Source organism: Cynocephalus volans, chromosome 11 (genome assembly GCF_027409185.1).
Source record: "Cynocephalus volans isolate mCynVol1 chromosome 11, mCynVol1.pri, whole genome shotgun sequence".
In the NCBI taxonomy this organism is placed as follows: domain Eukaryota; kingdom Metazoa; phylum Chordata; class Mammalia; order Dermoptera; family Cynocephalidae; genus Cynocephalus; species Cynocephalus volans.
In genome coordinates, this window is record NC_084470.1 from 110,700,113 (window position 1) to 110,725,174 (window position 25,062).

Genomic DNA, 25,062 nt, shown 5'->3' on the forward strand with positions numbered 1-25,062 from the left:
TTTCCTAGTGTGTAAAGTGAGGATAATAATACCTACCATATAGGATTGTTGGGAGGATGAAATAAATTAGTACATATAATACACTTACAAAAGTATAAGTGCTCAGTAAACCCATTACCTAACTATGAATCCTCCATGAGAGCTGGCTGGGGCTGGGTTCCTGTTTCCTCTCAGGGAGAGCAGGTACTCATATAAGCAATAAAAAGTAGCATGTGATAAATTCCAAATTTTCATTATTATTAAAAGCGAATTAAGGCTAATTTCAGTATTTCCCACTACTATTTAAGTAGTTAGTTTTCCACTCCTCAGATTTTAGAAGAGCCAAATTCATATTTATTGGGTGACTCTAAAGAGCAAGGCAGTGCACTAAGCAGCAGTGACAGACGACACCCATTTCCAGCAAAGGAAACGTCTTGTAATTTCCCTTGTAGCTCTACGTCTCTGAATTTCAAAAGTGCCAGTAGAAAGGAAGACAATGTCCTGCTGTACCCGTCTTCCCCTGGGTCCCAGAATTCAATTAAAATCATGTTCCGTCTTGCCTGATCCAAAGTGTTTTAGATGAAAGGAACCTGGAAAACAGTATTATCTGTAAAAGTATGACTATAATGTATCCAGCAAAGTGCCACGCAAACAGAGATGCTGAAAAAAGTCTATTTGAGGATGAAAGAAAATCAGATAGGTAGATAGTTAAATAGATAGCTACAAAGAGCTTTTCAGCAAGTTTTTTTGTTTGTTTGTTCTGTTTTTTTGGGTTTTTTAATGCCTGCAGGGCTGCTCATGAAATAAAATAATCTTGTAATCATGTAGTTTCAGATTTATTGCCTTCTGTTTTGTAGTCAGGAGTCTCACCACAATTCTGGCAAAGCCCATTTTGGCATATTGCTATTCAAACATATTCAAAAACCACGACAAGCTACACTTTAAAAAGGCATTAGCGTGAGCGCCATGGGAAAATATACTCCAAGGTTGTAGATGAATTGATATGATTTCCTTGATTGTATCTTTTTATTTATGAGGCATAATTTATGAGCACTGGAGAGCAAACTGCAATGAGTGATGAGTAACTGCAGCCAAAGTCATAAATCAGGCACAGCGAGAGAAGTGGCGATTTTGATCGAATCTATTGAATTAGCTGTTGGCCTTAGCCAGTACAGGTATTGGAAAGACCTTTTTAATATCTATTTGTGTCCCTCATGGGAATGTGATAACAATCTCATTACATGCTCCTAGGAAACAAAAAATGTAGTTGTTTGCCTGTTAACATGCAACCTGTTTACTCTACTAATTAATTACTGGCATGGCTGTTCATGTTAGATTTTTGTTTATTTCTGACATAAATTGTCATGAAAATATATTCACATTCTCCAGTTTTTATAAACAGTGACGTTGTCTTCTTAATGCTGCTGGATATGAATTTGTCCTCAGAATTGTTAAACTGCTTTTTTAAATCAAAAATTGTCATTATACATGTTATAGAATATCACAGAAGTTGCAGAGGGTTCAAAAATTCCTCCATCTCTTAGTCCTCCGAGAGTTGACAGTTATCATACAACTCTTATAATAAGCAGCCTGGAAAAAGAACAAAATCTCAAATCGCTCCAAGGGCAAGAATAGTCGTTATCACTTACATTAGGAGTCGACAGATTAAAAGTTTCTGTAAAAGACCACTGGCTGAATTTGATTATTTCCTTTTTCCATTTTTATGGGCAGAATGATAGCAAACACAATACGCATTACCTGGGAGCTGCCAGTATAGAAAGCATCACTAAGTATGTTCCCTTGGTTTTAACAAAACTTGTAGTATTTCCTCAGCCAAAAGAATCATTAATTACTTTTACAATTGAGGGGTTTTTCTGACGATATGATACCTCAACCCCCCTTGAAATTTATATTAGCAATTTTTCTTTGCACTAAGACTTTACTTAGAAAATATCAGTCCTAAGGAATATTATTTCAGAAAGCTTTGAGTGAGACAAAGCATTAAAGTGAAAACTACTTTGCAGTTAAGTGTGGAAATTGTGCACAGAATAACTAGCACATTAACACAAGCACCCAAAGAACCACTATTCAGAGAACTTCTGGTACATTCCGCTTTCTCCCATCTTCCTCATTTGTGAAAATTATTACAATGCTTCTGTTCACAAATTCTTGCTTCCCTCCTAAGATAAAATTGGAGGGAGAAATGTTGGATTGAGAGGGATGGGGAGCATTTAAATGTTCATCTGGGCTGCAAAAAAAAAAAAAAAAAAGATAGACCCAGCAATTTCCAGAAACATAGGGGCTTCAAGAAATTATACCTGAAGTGCAAACTGGGAGGCAAGCAATGGTTCTTCGAAGTGAGTAAGCTCTGGTTCTGTTTGGAACTGGGATAAACACAGTAATAAACTCTATTTTTGCAATCATAATGCACTCAGAGATACATTCATTGTGTTTATCTGAATGACTGAAAATAGTGACAATGGTAGTAACATGGATAGAAATTGGAAGTGTATCATGCCTGGATTTCTGTACCTGGTTGTACAGAAAATAGCCCTTTGTGTTTCTCGAACAATATGCGGCACAAGAATTACTTGGAAAAATGTTGAAAGGGCAGGTTCCAAGGTCCTCTCACCAGAAATTCTGACACAGGTACCCAAAGTGGTTTTGATGATCATGGCCAAGGAACATATTTTGACAAAGACTCCTGTTCGAAGAAAATTTCCAAGAGGCAGTTTTCAAGAAAGGACAAATGATTAAATCCGTTGTTTTCACAGCAATGTGATTATGGCAGCTTAGTGGCAGATGCTGACACTTCATCTAATTACAATTTTTTAAGGCAAACTACAGTAATTAGTCCTTTGGGGAGGAAAGAGTAAATAAAAGAACAATTTCATTTTTTAATGGATGTCAAGAATAAAAATGGTAACAGCCACTAGTTAGATTAAAAAATATGACATTGAAAACAGAAATATAAACTGACAAATTAATCTACTATATTGCTAGTCAATTACATAATTTGTAGTTAAGCAATTTTAGTTATTTTATGTTTATTAGAAATAGTTAATCTATGTTTCTGTGACATCTTACACTATAACTCTTTTCATGGTTACAGCAAAGACCTTAGAGAGGAGAACACCCCAACTTGGTCAGTGCTAACTTGTTCTCATTTTTAACAGCTCTTCTTTGGGAAGTTTCTGACTCCTACAGTCATAATTGTGGGTACAAGCACACATGCCTGCACATGTGCAGGTGTTCACTAGACCCAAATAAGTGTTTCAGTGGAAACTTTAACCATCTTTAATTTTTTTATTATAAAAGAATAAATATGTTCAGTCTGGATTCTGTAGTTATAAAGATATTCTAACTAAATCAAAGATGAAGAGAATTCTTACTTTTTTTCCTCTTGCCCATGATTCATAAGCCTACTTTTTCTTCCCCAATAATGACCATTCCTTTCCATGAGCGGAGCACACACTATATTTATGTACCCAGTGATCATGCGAGGGAATCTTGGGATACAAACCAGATGGATTGGCTTGTCAGTTAGGTAAAAGGTAGGTAGGTAGGATAGATGGTAGATCCATAGATAAAGTAGATACATAGAGATAAAGTAGACAACTCTATGTCTGCTCATGAGATATTTCATTTCTGATTTTTATATTGGTTCATTAAAACTAAACGTCAGGACATATTGCTTAAAATTTCTCATTCAACATCTCTGCTGCTTCTTTCTCCACCCTGTAAAGATGGATCCAAATCTTGGAGCACTGTTTCTCAGTAGAAATGATAAGTATAATCTGTAAGTATTGTTGTTCTGAACCCTGAAGGACCTTCGATTCCTTTATCTCTTGCTTAACTGACCATAGACAAAAATCCGCCGTGACTTTTGGGAAAGGGAATTTTTTTTTTTACAGCAGAGAAAGAGAGACAGAGACAAAGACAGAGAGACAGAAAAAACATCATTTGCAGGTTTGTTTTTCTTTTCTTCTCTAGATTTGGTGTGACAGAGACACAGCCTTGTGGGGCAAGTTTTGTGAAATCCGCAATGCTTCGTCATCTCGGCTTTCTCTTCTCTGTAGCTGTTTTCGCTTTCAGACTAGCTCATGTAAATAGGCTGATCCTGCTTTGCATAAGCATGTTGATTTATATGAATGCTATTTTGATCTCAAATTGATTGAATACTAAAAAGAAAGTCTAGGAAAAAGAACAATGTAATTTGAAGGTCTCCCGACAAAGACAAAAGACACTAGGTCTTGTATACATCCACAGTAAGCGATGGAGAATTTTGTATTGCCTGGTTTTTAGAAGAAAATATTTCTAAAGAAATATAGCAAAACACTATAATATCTAGGACCAAGTGTTGTAAAATAACATCAATTAAATCGCATTTTGGCAATAGAACCCCGCCTGGTAAAAGCTCTTGTAATGCAGGCAGGCAAGAGGCTTAGTACTATCGCCAACACCAGCGTTAAAAAAGCCTTCATAATGTTTATGATTCTACATCTACATCGAAAATGAAAGAGAAGTTAAAGTTCATAATCCTGGGCCAGGTCTGTACCGAACACTTTCTAGAATTATACTTGTTTCATCTCTTTTCCTTTCAACACCCCATGCCCGTGCCACTGCTGTCTCCTGTTGGTACTCAGTAATCAGCTGGCAAGTTGCTGGATTTTTCTTTTATTTTACCTAGTGGCACTTCTGTCCTCATTTCCTTCTCCACCCATTGTGACCCTGATTAAAATTCTACATGCTCTTAAATCACCAACCAAAGCCCCACTCTTGGCAGGGAATGTGGTATCAACATTTGTACCTTATCCTGCATTCCTTTCCCAAGAATATTGTTTCAAACCTTGTCACGCATTATGAAATAAAAGGCATCTCCCACCAGGCCCATGGAAAGATATTTGTGGTAAAATAGATTAATTTAGAGCAGACTAAGGAGCCAGAGATGCTTCCTTGAAATCTGACCTCTTTAGCAATAACCTCCTATACCTAGCCTCCCTATTGTAAGACTGACCTTGGCCATTCTAGGGGAGACCATAAGAGCAATTGCAGTTGTATTCTGACCTTGTTTCCAGAGAGACTGGCTCTCCTGCTCCTAACACAGCCTCCTGCTCCTTACTTCTGCATCTGTCAAAATAACCCCCCTCACCTGAGACAGTGTGCGCATGTCTATCCATCCTTGCCAGCTAAGAGACTTTACCTAGTCCGGAATTGCAGGTAATTGTCTATGGACAAGTCATTTAATTTTCGTGATCCTGAGTATCTTATTGATGCATGTGAACGACATGCAGAATCAAAAGCATAGTTTATTGGAAAGAGCACTGGAGAACAGAATTCTAGCTTTAGCTTGTGTGACTTCCGTCACCTTGAACAAGGCAGTGAAATTTTCTGAGCCTCAGTCTCCTCACCTGTAAAAGGGAGCGGATAATACATTCACCATCCACCTTACAAGGTTGACATTGTGAGTACTAAGTAAGTCGCCATATGTTAAAGTGTTTTGTAAAGTGTAGAGTTTATACAAATGTGAGTGATTATTATGCAAATGGTGAGAGGATGTATCTGAACTCTTAAAAGAGCAGGTTTGTCTATGTAAGTAGGATAGTGATCTTTTTTTAAAAAAACGGGCCTTCTGGCAATCCTATCAGCAAGGGGCTGCACATTTGCATTTGACAGCAATTCAGCATGGAATTCAATTCAACATCAGAAAATTAACTTTCACAAAGGAATCCACCAAAAAAATATATGGAAGCACTGATAGGAGTTGGCCTAACTACTAAAAATCTCTCTAACATTTCTTCTCTTTAAGATATTATTGATGTAAAAGCAAAACAAACAACAACAAAACTAAACTCTCACTGCAAAGTATTCTCTTGATAGTTTTTTCCTAAATATCTCATATTTTGAACACTCTTCATGCTTTTTTTAACACTGCACACCTAGAACATGTGAACTATAGAATCAAACAAGTTATTCAGACTTGTCTTTAAAAGCTCAGAGCAAATTTTTAAAATATATATGTCGTTGAACACACCCAAAAATAATAATTAAAAAAAATTTCCTGTAGTTAGAGTTGCACATGAAAGCTTACTAAGGAAAACTCCTACTCCTAAACACACAGACAGTCTTCCTGTATTGCCATTTAGATCTATCATTCTGATTGATCACTGTGTAGTTGGCTATTATTGGGCCTAATTTAACCCTATACACTCACGCATCCATCTATTCTGTCTATTGTACCTGACACTCTACAAATTACTTACTCATGCAAATGACGACCCAAGGCAACCTTTTAGGATATTCGTGTTTAATTATACAAATGGTTCTTGATAAATAAGATTATACGTCCTTCCGTATGTTTATTCCCTCCTTGATGAAAGGAAATTTAATTTTCATGCAGATTTGGTAGGGACAGTGTTTAAGAATTGCTGAGTTTATGTAGTCTGTAGATCCATCCAGTTTGCAGAAGCTGACAGTCACTCCACTTCCCACACAGAGATGAGCAGTTTTCATTAGGCTTAAATCAACCTGCTGCATTCTGAAATCAGAGCTCCTAAAGGGCCCCCTTTGTGTTCACTTGGTCAAAGGCTAAAAAGCAAAGATTAAAAAAGAGAGAGAGAGAGAGTCAGAGCCTGCTCTCCTTTGTGATTACAAAGTTGCAAGATGAAAGTCTATCTCATTGTGTTGTGTTTAGTTGCTTTTGGTTGCCAACTTTTTTTCAGCCTAAGGGTATCTTGCTTTTGACTGATCTTGTTCATTTCTCTTTGGAGGTCTGGGCAGTGAATTCAGCAGGAAAAGCCCCCAGCAGCTGGACACGGTGTAGAACTGGGCCTGCTCCCCCAGAAGGCCTCAGAGCCCCCAAGTTCCATGCAGTCTCTTCTACCCAAGCAGTGGTCAACATCAGCGTCCCTGCGAAGCCCAACGGGGTCGTCAGTCTCTACAGGTTGTTTTCCCGCAGCACCAGCGGGACCGAGGCTGTGGTGAGCAGCAGAGTCCTCTAAGCTAACAGGACTGGTTGGCTTTTAAAAATTGTTACCGTGGTGCCCTTGTTTTTCTTCTCTTTGATCCCTCTTTCTTATCCTTCTGTTCTGAATTGCCCTCTGGTGAGCTTAGCACAAAGATCCCTTAGAGAAGAAAAATTGAGCTGTTAGGAAATATATAGAAAATATGTAAACTCTCAGCAAGAGAAATGCTAAAGGTGGTATTAAAGACTCCACAAATGTAAGAAACCTGACTTTAGAGATAATCAAATTAATTTAATTTAGTTTAATTAGAAAACATGGATCACACACTTGGATTAGTGGCACATAGTAGGGTCTGCAAATGGCAATTGTTGGTGTTGTAAATATTAATATGAAAAAGGAAAAACAAAAGCAGAGAATATCCTGGGAATTCCCATTCTGGCATGCACAAATCTGCAATAGCGCATTAAAAACTCAGATGTTCTTCTGGTGAATTCGAGAAAGTTCTAGCCTTTGGAAGAGACAGCAGAAGAGCTCAGTCAGCACATCTCTAGCGCCACTGCTTGTATATTAACACATTCGGGGCACATGGGGAGACAGGAGAGATTGTTCAGGGAAATCACCTTTCACATCGTATTTTAGCCAAGCCACTTGCTGGAAGGGATGTTAAGGATCACCTAGGCCAGTCCCTGCGTTATTGAAATGAAGACACTGAGAGCCAACAGGCGAAGTCTCTTGTTTCTGTGGAACAGCCTGGGTCACGGTCATGTTTCTCATGAATAAGTGGAGTTTATAACACTTCGTTCACACAAACGTCATATAGTGGTTGTGCGGATCCCATATTACTTTATAAATTATTTACACCAATTTAGGGAATAATTTGGGCAAGTGTGGAAAAATCCTCTGAGGCCAGAGTGCCAGGGACTGAAACACGATTTTGAAAGATAACTCACATACAACGAAGGCTGTATTGAATGTTAGAGGAATATTAGCATATTTTCTACATCCAATAAATATAGATGATGTAAATACAATCAACCCTTGATTATCCATGCTTATAAAATGATAATAGTAATAAACTAATTTCTATTTGGAGTGCATCGTATAAACTTTAAAAAAGTAACAGATAGCTCCTCTTAATTATATGTAACTTATATCAATGTGAAATTAATTTCCAGTTTCTGAACACTTCTGTTCCAAAGAGTGCTTAACAAAACCACAATGAGGTCAGAAGTTTGCTCCCAATAAACCAAAAAGTTTATAATTCCACAATGATGACTAAAAGACCGTAGTGTTTTGTAACAGCCGACACCCTCAGAGGAAGGGATGGACTTTCAAGTTCTTTAATATCTGTACTTGACTCTCACATAGATCTGATGAGGTTTTGACCCATAAATTACATGCAAGTAACCATGGCAGGATATGGATCTTGGTGAATGTTGACTAGAAATATAATTCAAATGCTGATTTGGTTTTTTGAAAAGGCATCATTCTGAGGGTCGTAGAATCTGATTAATGTTTTGTGTGTTCTGTGCCACTTCTTAGAAAGAAGTAGGTGTCTTACTTAGAAAGGTGTCAGATAACAGATGGTATGATACCTTGTTATTTCTAGCCTGTTACCTCGAATTTCTATTTAATTGTTGTACTGTTATATCTTTCACCTACGTCATGCCTCTCTAACTGGATTGCTGATTCCTTGAGGGTAAACACTATGCTAAATGCCATGTTGCATCTTGCAGAGTACCTAGCAATGGTGCTCTTTCCATAGGATGTGGGATACTTGATAAACGCTTATCAGTTGCCTTGATTTGTGACACTGCTCATCTAGTCTTTCCTCCCACAGCTGTCAGAAGGCATGGCCACCCAGCAGACGCTCCATGGCCTGCACCCCTTCACTACGTACTCTATTGGGGTAGAGGCCTGCACCTGCTTCAACTGTTGCAGCAAAGGGCCTACGGCTGAGCTGAGAACTCATTCTGCTTCACCCTCAGGGCTGTCCTCTCCCCAAATCCAGACCCTGGCCTCGAGGACAGCCTCCTTCCAGTGGAGTCCCCCGCTGTTCCCTAACGGTGTCATTCAAAGGTAGTGAGTCAGCTGGAAGGATGGATAAACCAAAACAAGCAGACACGCGGGCTACCCAGCACTCCCCAAGGAGGACTTGCTTATTGAACAGATATCTATAGCAAAAGAGATAAACTGATTTAACTGGTAATGTTACCTGAAAAGTGTTGATCATAAAATCAACTAATAATAGAAAGATAAACAACATCTTTAAATAAGGAAGACAATGCAGTGTGTTTGCATTATTGAGAGAATACTCTCCTCCTCGTGGTTGTCTGGGATCATTCATTCCGTAGGCCTCAGCTGGAACATAAGAAACTTCTGTGGTTAAATCAGAATTGCCCTGATCTAATTTAAGATGTTGTCATGAACCACTGTTTGACAGAATAAAGTTACTTCACTCGAAATGATTAGGAGGAAAAAAAGATTTTCTTTATTCTAAATGGAGGAGGAAAACTTATCACTCTCCTCTTAAAAGAGAGAAATATCTTATCTCTGCCAACAAGGATTACTAGTTGCTGGGTGGACAGCAATGTGTGCATAGATGGTGACTCCTCTTTTCATTTCTCTGGTTACATCGCTCTCTTCCAACAGCATGAAACTAAAGTGTTTCCGAGAGCAGTTTTCTGCAAATGGAAATTTTAAAAGAGCTTATAGTTCAATGAAAACAAAATGTCTCCTCACAAGATAGAATCAGTTTTAAAAGAGAGAAACTAATTCCATGCCTGTCTTCTCTTCACATTCTAGCTATGAGCTCCAAGTCTACACAGCTTGCCCACCCAAGTCAGCCCTGCCCTGTACTCCCAGCCAAACAGGGACAAAGTACAGGGGGCTGGGGCAGAGCGCCACCCTCGGGGGTCTCCAGCCTTATACCACCTACAAGCTGAGAGTGCTGGCTCACAATGAGGCGGGCAGTGCGGCTTCCGAATGGATTAGCTTCATCACCCAGAAGGAGCGTGAGTACAAGGGGCTGTGCCATAGCTGGGGAGGCAGAGGACAGCCAGGACAGGCTTGTCATGAAAACGAGCGGAAGCACTCTTTTAGAAGGAGTGAGCGGGTGTTCAGTTACATCAAAGGCTACTGAGAAATCGATGAAGAAGACTACTGTGTTTGATAATACGAAAGAGCAAATTTAAGGAGGTTTTTCATGTAGTGTTGGGGTAAAAACCAGTTTAGAGGAAGTTAAAAGATGAATGGGAAGTTAAAAGAAGTTTTGCCATTCCTTTTCTTTTCAAATTACATGGCATCATCTCTAGCATTTCCAGAAAGCACCGCACATGGCACTATGAGGAAAAGCAGAAGGGAGTTGAGGCAGAAAAGGGCAATCTACTAAATAATTGGAGGCTCTGTTTATACATTTTTATAAAATAACTTCTTTTCAGATCTTTTAAGGTTAATACATCTATTGTTTAAAAGTGGCAATGCAAAAAGTACTAAGAATAAAATAAGTCTTTATCAGAACCAGCTGCATAATTTGTAGGCTCAGTGGAAAATGAAAATATGGGGTCCCTTATTCAAAAATTATTAAGAATTCCAGGATAGCAACAGCAGAGTATCGGACTGAGCCCAGGACCCTTCTATGGGAGGGGCCTGTGCAAGCGGACAGGTTACATGGGCACAAAGCCAGTGCCATTTGTAATCCCACCACCCAGAGGCAACCACTATTAATATTTTGGCATAATCAATTCCTTTAATCTTTTCTATGCATAATTTTTCTTACATGGCTGAGATAATACGATAATTAAAATGTCATAGTCTGCTTCTCATACTTGACATTATTTTATTTGCATTTCCCATGGCATTAAAATACTCTCTGGCCACCAAGTTAATGGCTATGTAATATTCCGTATAGGAATTGGTTGGGCATTTCCGTTATTTTTGGAATTTCCCTTTTATAAACGTGACCATAAAAATCTCTGAACAAATCTTTGAATGTCTGATTATCTTCCTAAATTAAGTTTCAACAAATAGAATTTACTGCATCAGATATTTTAATATTTTAAGGCTTTGGATACTTATTTGACATCTGCTTTCCAGAAAGATTATATCAGATTATAATCTCACCTAGAATACTCTATCTGCCATTGAGTATTATGCCAAGTTTAAAAGTAAAAAGTAGGCATTCATTAAAGTCCAATAACTCATGCAAAGACCTTAATGTGTCTCAGCAACAACGTGGCAGGATGTTAGTAATAGGTCACATTCAGAGAGGACTTGCTTGTTCCTAGCACCATTTAAGCATTTTACAAATAATCTTTACAACACACCGATGAATTAGTACTATTATTATCTGAATTTACAGATGAGGAAACTGAGGCAGGACTGTGAGTTGGGCACTGTGACTCCAGGAGGCCATTCACATAGACTGAATTGAAGCTCCTGGAGTTAGATAATGTAGTGGCCCCTAACCAAGGCTGGAGCATAATTAACTTGGTCAGTTTCCACATCTTCCAAGTAGAAGTATTACTCTAAACTCACAGTGACCTGAGCTCAGCTCAGTTCTACTATGTTTCCAGTTAACTCCTTACTGGGCCAATTAACTATCTACTCCCTGTAATCAATATTTCCAACTTGCTCCCCCGCCTCAAACTCCCACTACTTCTCACCCTTTCTCCCCAACGAGCCCCCAGCCAGGCTCACTTTATTCTCTGCAGAGCCCCTGGCTTGTAATTCACCAGATGAGAAGCACCAGTCATCTACTCCCCTACCCATCGGACAGACAAACCTACCTGCATCTGCACCATTCCTGCCAGCAACAAGGAAGGGGTGATCACTGAAGAATACCATCCCCTTCACTACTAATCTTCCCTTATCTTCCCTTAATCTTCAGTGTATCCCACTTAGATGCAACGTGGCTTCCATCCGTCTAGTCTAACATTAAAGTGACCGAACGTTCCACTCCCCTGCAGTGACTGCCCACTCTCCTCTCCTTCACAACGGAACTTTTCTAAAGAATAGTCGGTACATAGTTGGCCCATTTTCCCTCTTCCCACTTACTCTTTAACTGCCTCACCACTGAATGAAAATCTCTTCTTAAATTTGCCCTTGACCTCCATACTTCAATTCAGTAGGCACTTTTCTCTGGTAGACACCTTCACTGAATTTTCCATACCATTCAATGCAATTGAACTTTCAATCCTTTTCTTCAAAAAGGAGTTTCCCCTAGCTTTCATGACAGGCATCTCCCGGTTTCCCTCCTACCTCTTTGGATATTCATTTTTACTTTGTTGGTTGATTTTCCACTAACCAAGTTCTTCACGTCTCAGTCCTAAACTTTCTCTCCCTGCTCTATCCCCCTTCTCCCCTTTCCTTCTTTTCCTCTCTTTCTCTCCTCTCTTATTTCCTCCTCAAGTGAGCTTATCGCCTCCTACCCAAGTCTTCTGATTTGAAATGGGAACCCCCACACCCAGCTTCCTCCCAGATGTCCCCCTCTGGACTTCTCATAGCCAGCTTATGAGACGTTCAGCTGGCCCCAAAGAGAGCTTGAATCTTTCCCCGTAAAACTGCTCCTCCTTTTATTTCACTTTCTCAGTTGTTATCTCCAGCATGGGGAACAGTGTCTTAGACTCCCAGAAAATGTTGTTTCGTGAACTAGTGAGTGCACCTAAACTTCTGGTGTTTGTTGCTGGTGTCATTCAATCTGCACTCTTTGTGCCCATTTTATAATCAAAGCAAAACATGATGATTCTTCATAATGTCTACTGTCTAATCCAGTAATCTCCTTCACAATATATCCATAAACCAACTTTGCTAATTCCTACAGTTCTTTTTGTGAGCATTGGCTAGGAGGCCAGAGAACAGCTATGTGAGGTTTGCAGGTTGTAATCAATTCTGTTTTTAGTCATGAAGTTTAGCTTTTCCCAGATAATTTTTTTTTTTTTTTTTTTTTTTTTATGCTGGAAGAACTAAGTGAACAGATTTAAGATTTCCTTCCTTGCTGTTCTTTCACGTTGGATAAATGGCTGAAAGCTGGACTAGCACCAAGGGAGAAAATGTTCCCTTAATACACTTACTGGATCCACAGATATGAAAAAGTACAAGAAATGACTGACTATAATACGGGTTTTTAAATTATCCCACTTATGCTAATTTTAACTCATTATGAACACTAGAAGAGAAAAAATGTGGATCAGAGAATGCAAACCAGAAGATAATTTAAAAATAGTGTTGCGCTAGGCTAATCCTGTCAACAGCATCAATTGTTGGGCTACGGCTAATGTCAGAATCCTGCTCACAGCACCAATTGTCTAGCTCTTAATCCTGTTCATGATGCCAATTGTAAAGCTACTTGACCATGCCAGTTGTCGGGTTCTTTTACCTGCTGGTAATCCTGCACCAACTGGGCCGATTGTTGAGCTAGGGCTGGGTCTGGAGCTCCCAGACCCCTCAAGCCCATTCACAAACTGGGTCACAAACCCGTTGTATGCCAGGCTGGGTCACCAGACCCCACACACACCAGGCTGGGTCATCAGACCCCTTCACACAGGTCTATGAGCTACATAACCGGCCAAAAGGTCCTTGGAAGCCGTAGGTTGGAAGGCATGGCTGCACTGGGCAGACACCCAAGGCAGACGCCTGCCCACCTGCTTCACTAAAATTCTCTTTCTCTCTGAAAAACACAGGAATAGTAACAAATCTAAGAAGATACATTGGGGCACATGTGCACTAATTCCACACACACACGCACACACAATTTGCTTACAAAGTATGTGCTAAAACCACACCCAACTGGACCTGAGGCGAGCGCCCTGACCAAACTATTCTATTTTCCCAACAAATAGTATTTGCAGTTTTATGTAGGTGTGATCACACATACACTCAGCAAAGGGTCTGGAGAGGGATAGCAACATGTTCAGTGGAAGAGCAGAGATGAGGTGTTGGCTGTTTAACAGCTGGCCTTTTGGAGAGGAAAATGACCTGATTTGACATGCTTGCCAATTTCCATGGTGTAAATGCCCCCACCACTGTTGATTTCAAGTTAGCAACATGACAGCGCTACACACAGAGGTGGGGAGAGTTGGGAAGTGGCATATCATTACACTAGAATATTTCCACCACACGAGTCCAATGGAGGTAAACAACCTTGAGCACACAGACAATAGTAAAATGTAGTGAGATAATAAAAACTACGAATTTTAAGTATTGATTATTTTTGTTTTAATTTAACTAAGTTTATATAATTTAATTTTAGTAATGGCTAGGTTTAACAACCAACTCACAGAATTCCTGAATATTTAACAATCAGAATGAGCCAGCTTCAGTGAATTAGTAAACTGTGCTCCTTTAAGTAAGTGTGTACTGATCGTAAAAAAGCAACATGGGTTTTGGAGCGAGGCAGGCCTGGGTTCTGATCCTTGGTCTCCTACCAGCTATTGACATTAGGCAAGACATGTGACCTCTCTGAACGTTGGTTTTCTCACCTGAACAATTAGGGACTAATTTTTACAGGATTGTTTCGAGAATCAAATCAGATGAAGTATGTCAAGTGCTAGGGGCATAGTAGCTCTTACCATTTCCTCAGTCTCTTTTGAGGAGGTTACAGAAACCCATTATTCCTGATTATTTTGATTGCTTACTCTTTTTTCTCAGGAAGGTCTCCAAATCCAATGCAAGCAAAGCTCATATCTTTCTATCTTCTTACTATTTACAAGCCTTCTCTTTATTGATACTGTTATGATATAGGGAAGTAGAAATTTATTGAATTAAGGTGATAGAAAAAAGCCATAGACAAATATAACAGTGTCTCATTGTGATATTAGGCAAGATTAGTATTGAAAGAGCATAGAGATTTAAAGAGGGCTTGATAACTTTTGTTTTGGTATTTGCAGAAAGTTTTTCTTATGAATTTATTTGAAAATAAGAATCAAATATGTCTTTATGGTTGAATCTGATGACTACAAGTGCATAATTATTCCTTATTTTATTCCCTAACATCAGCAACAGATGGATTTCTTTTGTAAAAAGAAGAAAATATATCCAGTTTATTCCCACCCCTCACGCCTTTCTTTTCTTAAAAGCCATTCAGTACACAGATGGATCTTAATGCTTTTACAAATGTATTGATTCTTTTGGAGAAAACAAGATCTCATAAAATAAATCTCTCCTGACTTGACAAGATGATATGGTGTCCCTTCACTGTTTTTACAATAATTATTCATTTATAAGATGAGCCTCAGTTAAGGATTTTTGTCTTGTTTTGTTTTAGTAAGGAGTTGAAAAATAAAAAGAGAACATGTCTGTAAAATGCATGCAAAGTTGCTTCTATATCTGATATAATGCTTAGGAGACCTGAGCTTGATTATATACTAATGTACTGTGCTATTGATTGATTAGTCAGGGCAATGAATTATTATACTTGAATTGCTGTTTGCAAGGCTTTTTAACTATCTTAGGAAACAAACTAACCATTCAAGAAAAAGCTTTAAAAATAAATGGGTGCCAAAAGGATATAATTCACTATCTAAGCAGTTTGGTTTGGAGGAAAAAAAATATATTAACTTCATCCAGTCCTTGGGGCTTTGTAGCAATAAATATTGATTTGATATGAAAAATAGCTATCTACTGTAGTTAATAGTGTTAAGGATATTTTACCTGTTAAAAGAGGGAAAATGCAATAAAGTATGAGCTGCAGGGTTATGTTGGTGAGTAGATCCATTGTATGTTAATAGTTTTATTTATAAAACACCACTCTCCATTGATTTTATTTGTGGAAGCAGGTGCAGAGTTGCTGAGAAAGCATTTCATATATGTTCTCACTGGTTTTCTTTTCACTCCCAATACTGGTTGTTTTGTAAAAAGTGCAGGATTCCAGCAGTGCCGGGGTTTTGTTGTTGCTATTGCCATTGTTGCTATTTGTTTGGTTGAGTTTTGCTCTTATTGAAACACACACACACACACACACACACACACGCATGCGGCCTTGCAAAGAGATTATCATGTTTTGAACATAAAACTTTTTCCCAACAGTGCCTCTGTACCGAGCTCCGTTTTCAGTGGACAGCAACTTGTCAGTGGTGTGCGTGAACTGGAGTGGCACTTTCCTTCTGAACGGCCCGCTGAAGGAGTACGTGGTGACCGATGGAGGGCAGCGCGTGTACAGCGGCCTCGACACCACCCTCTACATTCCACGGACGGCGGACAAAAGTTAGTTTCTGAGTCCCATTTCTCAGTGTTTGAGGAGATCCGTTCCCCAGCTTTAGGAGATGTTAAATCTGAAAGGTGACCAGCGGATGCTCACCATTAAAATGTCTTGGTTTAAGTCTCCACTTCTTGTGGAAAAGTTACTGCTCAGGGCAAATCAGGTTTTCCCTCCCATTTGCTGCCTGTGCGCTGCAGTCGTGGTGCAGTTCCACGAAGAGTGCTGCCTCATGGTGACCCGAGTGTCCCGTGGAGGAACAAGATCAGAAGGCAGGTTGTGGTCACAAGGGAAATAGCACCTGCATGCAGTCGATGAATATCCTAAAGTAATACTCTTTTAGGGACTTCAGAGATTTTCTAGATGTGTCTACAACCTCTGAACAGAGCTCTATCAGGCAATGACCGTCTCCAGCTCTTCAGCACCCTGAGTAAGGGTCCTTAGCCTCCCACAGTATCAGTCCCTGAAGGAACAACCCTTTCCCTCTAAGACTGAATTCCTTCTCCCTGGCTAATTATAGTCCTTGTTCTCTTTGTTTTGTTTTTAAATTGAAATGAGAAAAAGCTTTACAAGGTGCTAAGTATCTAATAGTGATCAGCATGGCCATAGGACCAATAGATATTCAGCCATTTTAAGCAATCTGAATTTATACAATGAATTAATTATTGGGTATTCCGGCTTACTTGAAAATACTATGTATTTTGGCTAAAAGGTGGAGGTAAACAATGAGCTCCAGCTTTGCATTTATAGTATTTGAAACTTCCCAATAACATTTTTATGGTGACTCACCTGCACATTTTCATAGTTATAGTTGTTGGTCACCTAGGCAGCTTGTGGTGATGGGAAAATGGACTGACAAAAGGGAGATGTGGGTTCTGCCTGGCCAGGTATAGTCACTTCCCCCAGGTTCCTGGCTACTGAAAGAAGAATTTAGACTATGTGATTTCCAAGATCTCTTTTCAGCTCTCCTATTCAGTACATAACTCTGGGCCGCTTAGTGGAAGGTACACCTACCTGCCAGTTTTAAAGGAACAGGTTTAGACCAGATGCAGAACAAGATATGCTTTGCTTATTATCCTTTGCTCCTCTGATCATTTTCGTTAGCTGTATAATCTTCTTTAGCTCTGTTGCTTATGGATATCCTATTACTACACTAATTATAATTTTTTCTTTATAATTTTTTAATTAGAAATAGGTTTGCACATTAGGTAAAACCTCACAACTTGCTCTGGAATTCTATTTTTAGACTTTTTCATGCTATGACAGATTGTTCTTTTTAAGTGTATGTCCCTATTTGTAAGTGTTGAATGATAGTCATTTACCACTTCTTCCTTTTGTCTAGCCTTCTTTTTCCAGGTCACTTGCACTACAGATGAAGGAAGTGTTAAGACGCCATTGATCCAATATGATACCTCTGCTGGATTTGGTAAACATTTAACTCACTATGTTTAGTGCAGCGCCTACTTATTTTCTCAAAAAACATGCATATGTTTGTTCTATATACTTGTGCTGATAAGTTAGCATAGACTGTATGGAAGGAACTGTGTTGCGTTGTAAGAAATTTTTTTAAAATAGAACTTACATTAAGCAAGCAGTTAGGACATGCTCTTAAAATGCTCAGAAAACCAGACAAATCTGATTAAACTCTCCTAACCACAAATCCTGCCGTTTAAAGAGTTGTATGACTTTGTATACAAAAGAGTGATTTATAGAGGAAATCAGGGGAAAGAGAGATGAGAGGAAGTGTATTAGTTTATTCTTGTTGCTTATAGCAGAAATACCTGAAACTGGGTAATTTGTAAACAAACAATATCTATTGCTTACAGTTTCAGAAGTCCAAAGTCCAAGTAACATATCTGGTGATGGTAACTCTATAGTGACACAGAAAAACATCAGATGGCGAAATGGCAGAAGCAAGTAAGGAGAAGCCAGAGCTAATCTCTTCACTTGCTTTCCTTTTAAAGCCATCAGAAAAACTCCCGTTATTCCAGGAGTGGATCAATCCATTTGACAAGGATACAGTCCTCAAAATCTCATCACCTCTTCAAGGCCTCACCATTCAATTACCATAATAGGATTTCCCACCCTCTTAACACTGTCACAGTGGGGACTAAGTTTCTAATACATGAAAATTTGGGGGACACAAGTCAACCCACATCAGAAAGAGAGAAAATACTGTGTCAATTTGTGTTGATCATAATGATAATATTATGGATTCAAAGCCTAAAATAGTGAATTTGCGAAATTTCTGTCTTGCATCCTCCATAAAAGATTATGATTTAACTGTTAGTACTAAGTAATTTAGCCAAAGAGATGAAACTGTATTATTTTAAAGAGCATTGAGTTCTACTCACAATCTTTGAGTCTCACACACACAATGCTTTACAATATCAAAGGGTAAGTTGGAGAAATGCCAAATATTTTCCATTAGAACAGATAGGGTATCAGATTTAGGACTGAGTCTCTATTTTAAGTTCCAGTAATTAATGCTATATCAAATTTGTTGCATTATTTTTAAAAATTAAGCATGTCCCAAAATCAGGCAACCATACATATTATTATCAAGGATAATTTTAATCTGTTAAAACAATATTATTTAGTGTTTTCAGACCTTACATGTCTGGATGCCATATTGTAGGGAAAATATAGGAAAATGGTCAGTGTCCCTCAGATGTTCAGAATCTTGCTGAGCATTTGATGTAAATATGCACGTGCACCCAGATGTTCTTTGGTTACTGTAATTGCATATGGCCAGCCAGGTGTCCTGGGTATAAAGGATTAGCAGCTCTGATCCATGGGGGCTCTCCCACCCCTGGACACCCCCTGGGGGGCAATGGGGAGACCACTACTATTGCTGGAGGCTGTTGCTGCCAAGACTCCCAGGATGCTCTTGGAGGCCACCACCACTGCTGCTGGAGGCTGCTGTAAGCTGCTGCTGCTGCTGCTGAGGAAGCTGAGGATTGAGTTTGCTTTGGAATGAACCTGTCAACTCACCAACAGCTCCCGGGACCTTTCCCAATTACCTAACTGGTGACCTGCATGTGAGGGGTCTGTGAGCCAGCCTGGCACGTGAGGGCTGTGAGCCAGCCTGGCAAATGTGGAGTCTGTGACCCAGTCTGTACAACAATTTTGAAAGGTCTGAGCCCTAGCCCGACACATATAAAATTTCTTACAACTTCTAACTCAGATTCTCCCGTATATTTTATATCATTTTATTTAATAGTGGCTGTGGGGTAGAAAAGACCTCATTTTGCATGTTTTTTTTAACAACTCCAGTGTTTCTACAAGCAGACCGAGAGAGGTCTGAGAGGCACAAGGATTTATCCAGGAATGCTCTGCAAGCTTTTTGCTCAGGTGGAAACTCAGCCATGGCTTTTCTATGGAATCCAGGCCCTGGACTTTTTCTTTAGCAATTTAAGTGTGCATAAGAATCACCTCAGTGTGCCTGTTTGCTGTAATTTCCCAGGCCCCCAGCAGAGATTCAGAATCAGGGACGCTCAAGAATCTGCTCTTTTAGTAAGTCCCACCCAGCCATTCTGACACAGGGACACAGGACCACACACTGAGCAATACCACCAAACCAAGGTTGTTCTACCTTCTAAATCTGCCGGTAGAGTCTCCTTGGTCAGTGGGAAGTGTGTTGTCCCTGGAGGCAGGCAATTAACAGAGAGCTACTCACTGACACCAGTTGTGGGTTGCGTTTGTCTTTGGCGTTGAGACCCAGCCACTGGAGTTCAAGCCCCTGACCCCCTTACCATGAACATCCCATGTGATGCACAGGTAGAGACCCATAAAGTGAAAGATATTTTGAAAAGAAAAAAGGGAAGGGATAAAGAGACAACACCCAGATTTCAAGCTCTTCATCAAAGAGGAGAAGTCCCCAGTGGGCTCATGAACACCAACTGAGGTTCCCACTGCTGGGGGCTGAGCTGTGAAAGGTGGCTCGTGTGTCTGGAGGCTGGGCTCTGGGCAGAGCAGAGGGATGGAATTCTGAGGACTGTGCAACGTTATGGCAGATTCCAAGATGTGCATCCTAACTAATATCTGTAATCAGTTTTAATTATTATGATATAACTTTAAAACGTTCCAGTTCCCTTGCCTGAAGGCAGCCTCCAAGCAGGAATGTGGCAGAGACCTCGTTTTCCTCTGACTGTTCCGAGGGCTGTTTCCCCTTTGAGGCTTCCCTCAGGCAGACTAACCTCCATCCCCCTGCGTGCTCCTGAGCAAGGGACCCACTGGGCCCATCAGATCACTTTCTGAAGTTACAGCCCTGTGCCACACACACAGGAAACTCAGCTCTTCTAGTGTATAACAAAGGTCTGTTTGTTTTTAATCAAGCAACACACACTGGTGCCTAATTAAGCGAATTCCAACCTGCTGGAGCTTGATCAGAACTTTCGTCCAATCCTTCATTTTAGACATGAGAAAGCAAGAAGCCCAAAGAGGCAAAGTACCTTTTTTAACCACAGAACCAACCAGGAATAGAGTTAGGGTTGGCAAAGTGCTAGCCTTCCCCTCAGCCACCTTCTCTCCCTGCCTTAAACATTTTCATCCCAATTCTGACCTCTCCCCCTTTACCCCTTCCCCTGAGAATGTGAGGCTGAGGTACCAGGCAGGCCCACGGAGTCCTTGAGCTGCAGAAAAAGGGGAAGCCTGTCCCATGAGTGAGCAGGCATTTGCAACTGTGCCTGTCCTTCTGCCTCTGGCTGCAGGCATTTGCTTTAGATGGGCAGCTCTCTGGGTGCCAGCTCCACGCCAGCCTGTGTGGCAGCTGATCTGACCCCACTTGCAGAAGCTAATCTCTGAGCCCTGCTCCTGCCCAGGTTGCCACGTTGACATCGTGACTCCACTACCTGTGTCTCCTGTAAGCCTTCCTATCTGCCTCGCCCACTCCACCTTTGCCCACATCCACAAGATTCCATCATCCTGCTACTGCCCCTCCTCCGTCCCTGCAGAGCCCATAGCACAGGGCCTGGGAGCCATAAATGCTCGTTAAATGTAAGCAGCTTGTATGAGCCTCATGTGCAGAGAATCATGTCTACTTTGAACACAAGAACAGAAATCAAGGGTAAGTGGTCCCATCACTAAAGGATTTATTTCCCTAGGAAGCTCTCCTAGTGCACATGAGTGATGGTTTGCAGAGCTTTTGCTATTTGACAGAGAGGCCAGGGAACCAGGAATGTAAAGACAACATGTTAGTAGACACAGGCTGTCCATATCGGCATTGCCATTTGATGTCTCAAAACCCAGTTTGCACAAAACTTCTCAGGAATGGGGCTGCTGTTGCATGAAGTGAGAGGACCTGGATCTCCACAGCAGTGACGATGATCGTGACTCTGCAGCAGTAACAGTAAGGGCCCAGTCCTTCACGAGAGCCCCTTGCTCAAGAAAGGGCATTGCTCTCAGGGCACACAGCTATGAAACAGGTCACCCTCAAGGTCACTTTGGTAACCCCTTTTAAAAATTACTCGCCCTTTCCGTCTTCCCCAGGGACTTGCCAAGGCAGCGGTGGCTTCTAACCTGAGCAGCAATGCTGGGAGTGTCAGCGAGGTCTCTCGGGGGCTGCGAGCTTCTCCTTAGAACCCTACCACACGCTGAACTGTCACCCCAGCTTGCATACAAGTACAAACAGGCACCACGAGACAGACTGATTTCAACTCCTTCCTAATTTACCATCACATAGGCGGGGCCGGAGATCACACAACTGCCTTCTGAAACGTTTCCATCTTCTCTTCCTGGGTTTTGCAGGCCTCGTGCTAACAACTCCTGGAGGAAAGAGAGGGTCGGGGAGCAACAGCACGGAGTTCTACAGAGAGCTGTGGTTCATAGTGTTAATGGCGATGCTGGGCCTGATCTTGTTGGCCATTTTTCTGTCCCTGATACTGCAAAGAAAAATCCACAAAGAACCATATATTAGAGAGAGACCACCCTTGGTACCTCTTCAGAAGAGGATGTCTCCACTGAGCGTCTACCCACCAGGGGACACCCACACGGTGAGGCTGTGAGGGCGGGCCCTGCTCCCTGTCGCTGGCCAGGGCACTTGTTTCCTCTTGAGAGAAATGTGCCACAGCCGTAGTAACAAGGGAGTCAATGACAGTAGTTTTCACTGAATGGGGACCGAGGGAGGCCAACCCTGGAACGCCTTTCCCAACTTTGGCTGCACATCAGAAGCAGCTGGGAAGCATAAAAAACTACCATTTTCTGGGTTTCATCCCAGAAATTCTGATTTCATTGGTCTTGCAGGGGGTGGGGAGGCTGAGGGTCGATATTCTCTTTTATTACTCCTGAAGTGATTTTAATGTGGAAATAGGGATGAATACTTTTGCTCTTTAGTTGTACTTTGGGGGTGGGGGAGGAGAGGTGTACACTGAAATCACCTGGGAGAACTTATAAGTTATAGTACTGTATTTTGGGGGGATTGGAAATAAAAAAGGGGAGATGAGGAGGAAGGGGCTAAAGTGCTAGCAGTTCTCAAGCTGTCCCCTGGCCCTGACATCCCGGGCCACTGAGGATGGATAGCTCTTCATAGCTCCCGACCACCCACTCCCAAGGTAGGTCAGGCAAAGCTCTGGGGGGTGAGGGCCCAGCCATGGTGGTGCGGGACGGCTGTTGCACAGAGCACTCCTTGAAGGGGTGAAAGGAGACTGAATTCCACAGTGCCCTCTGGTGTGGGGCTGTGTCTGCTGGAGAAGGAAATGCTATTTTCTCGTCCTCACCAGGCACCATCTGCTCCCCAAGCTGTGCGCCCAAAGGGCTGCGTCTACCTGAGGGGCACCTTTTTTCCAGTTTGCACAAAGGTTCTCCATGAACTAGTGGCCACCCCGTGCAGCACCAAAATTAAGCACAGAAGCCTGGTCAGACTATTTCAGATTCAGCACTTTAAAACATAGAAATAAATGAACATTGTCCACCTTTCAGACTCTTCGCTTTCCCAGGCCACAGCCACGAGCAGCAGTGGTGAAGCCCCTGACCAAGCTTTGTCAGAGCCGAGCGGCAGAAGTGTGGGGCACAAAGGGCAGGGGCCCCTCTGAGGGACTACGGCTGTAGCTGGTGCAGGAAGCAACAACGGGACAGTGACTTGGTGGTGGAAAAGTAGAAGACGATGTCTTCATCGTCCGGCCCTTGGCTCTCTCCCCACCCACACCTCATCCCACTCCCTTCCTCACTCCCCATCCTCAGAGGCTTCTTCCTCTTGAGTCCATCAACCAAGCTCCTCTGCAGGGCCATTGCAACTGTGCTCCCTCGGGTGGCTCACACTCTCTCTTCTTTCAGGTCTCTGCAAAAATGTCACTTCCCATCCTATGTAAAAGAAAATTCCCTAGCCCCTTAACCCATGACACTGCACCAAATATGTCTGTCTGACTCCTCAAATAGAACGTAAGCTCCCTGAGGTCAGGGATCTTGGGGGCCACTGACCAGACAGTGACGGCACGAATATGCGCTGCACAAATGTCTGTTGAATGCATGAATGCTGAGTGGCTAGTTCAAACCACGGCCCATTTGCTCCTTCCTATTCAGGGCACAGTCCTTAGTAGATTCGCACTGAAGAGCGGGTGCTTCGGGGTTTTTCCCTTCTTGAAGGATAACTTTCTCCAAAGAGGCCAGGCTCATAGAGGAAGGGTGCACTGGAAGGGCGACAGGGGCAGGGGCGACGGGATGTGCATGGAGAGCAGGAGGGGTCCCCAGGCTGCCAGGCACGCCCCTGTGGTGACATGCATGTGGTTACAGGGAAACTGACCCCCCCCCACCAGCAGTGTTCAGAGCCCTTCCCTACTGCAGGCGCCTCTGCGTGGCAGTCGTAGGAGAGGAATGCTGTCGTCCTTACTTGGATAACTCAGTGACCAAGAAACAATCACATCAGTCCTGTGGGATGTTATGTTGTTCTGGATAGATTCCATTGTTCAGGGCTGTGGTGAGTCTTGTTAAGCTCTATCTTGTCACAACAAGGGCCGTGACCCGTGTGTCTCAGCATCCCACAGGAGCGGGAGCAGAAGTGTGAGGAAGAAACCCAAGAATCTGTCACTTCAACCAGCACTCGGAAAGTCTGCTGCGCAGGAGAATTTGAGAGCAGCCATCCATGAATTAAAAATATAACACAATTCCCATAAGCAATGTGTACAGTTCCACCACCAGTACAGACCCAGGGGGGTGCTCATCAGGACCTTGCCATCCTGACCCAAACAGGCTAAGCTGTCTCGGGGGACAGACAGAGGCATCATTCAGCCTGTGGGACAAGCAGACAAAAGAATTAGAGCCCCCTGTTCCTGCACACCCTTTACCATCAGAGAAAAGCACAGGGGCACCCAACTGATAAGCTTTCGCTGGGTGCCAGGGCTGGGTGAGGTGTGAGGAGGGGAAGGCACAGCGGGACGGGCGGCTGCCCGGGGCTCACCTTCAGCCTGAGGCTGCTCATCGCAGGCCCCGCAGGATCAGCAGGAGGGACAGCTGGGGCGCGCCAGGGCGCCGGGTAGTATTCCCTGGAACCCAGTGAATCACAATTTAATCCTATCCAGTTGACAAAATGTACTTGCAAGTCTTCTTTGGTGGCTTTCTAAAAATATTTTTAAACCAAACTGCTCTCATGAAGTTGAAGACCATGAGAGAAAACGTGTGACCAGCCAAACCAGAGGCAGTGCAGTTTGCATTAGGAGAGCAAAGTGAAGAGCTGTTGGTGACCACGAGGTCCTTCATCTACTCAGAATCGAAAGGGCGGGGTCTGAACAGGAACAAGCCGATTCACCTGCTCTGTTTCCCGGGCTTTCTTCCCCCTGGGTAGGTGGGTGAGATGTAGCCCTGTGACACACGCACACCCTCTGCTCACCCAACAAGCTCTGGTTCTCGGAGCCACCATCGCCCTCTCCTGAGCACCTTTGCCCTCCAAATAAGTAAAGAACCCTTTGAACATCAAACACAAAATGGCAAAAA

The 25,062-nt window shown here is 42.0% G+C and overlaps 1 protein-coding gene across 1 annotated transcript in view; it reads left to right on the plus strand.

Moving 5' to 3' along the window:
* Window positions 1-25,062, plus strand: part of USH2A (usherin) — a 763,885-nt gene that overhangs the window by 735,543 nt on the left and 3,280 nt on the right. Inside the window, exons 64-69 of the mRNA XM_063114845.1 lie at window positions 6,750-6,959; window positions 8,785-9,023; window positions 9,750-9,958; window positions 15,969-16,145; window positions 17,480-17,563; window positions 21,886-22,130. Of these exons, the coding sequence (XP_062970915.1) occupies window positions 6,750-6,959; window positions 8,785-9,023; window positions 9,750-9,958; window positions 15,969-16,145; window positions 17,480-17,563; window positions 21,886-22,130 (1,164 nt within the window). The remainder of the gene's footprint in view (window positions 1-6,749; window positions 6,960-8,784; window positions 9,024-9,749; window positions 9,959-15,968; window positions 16,146-17,479; window positions 17,564-21,885; window positions 22,131-25,062) is intronic.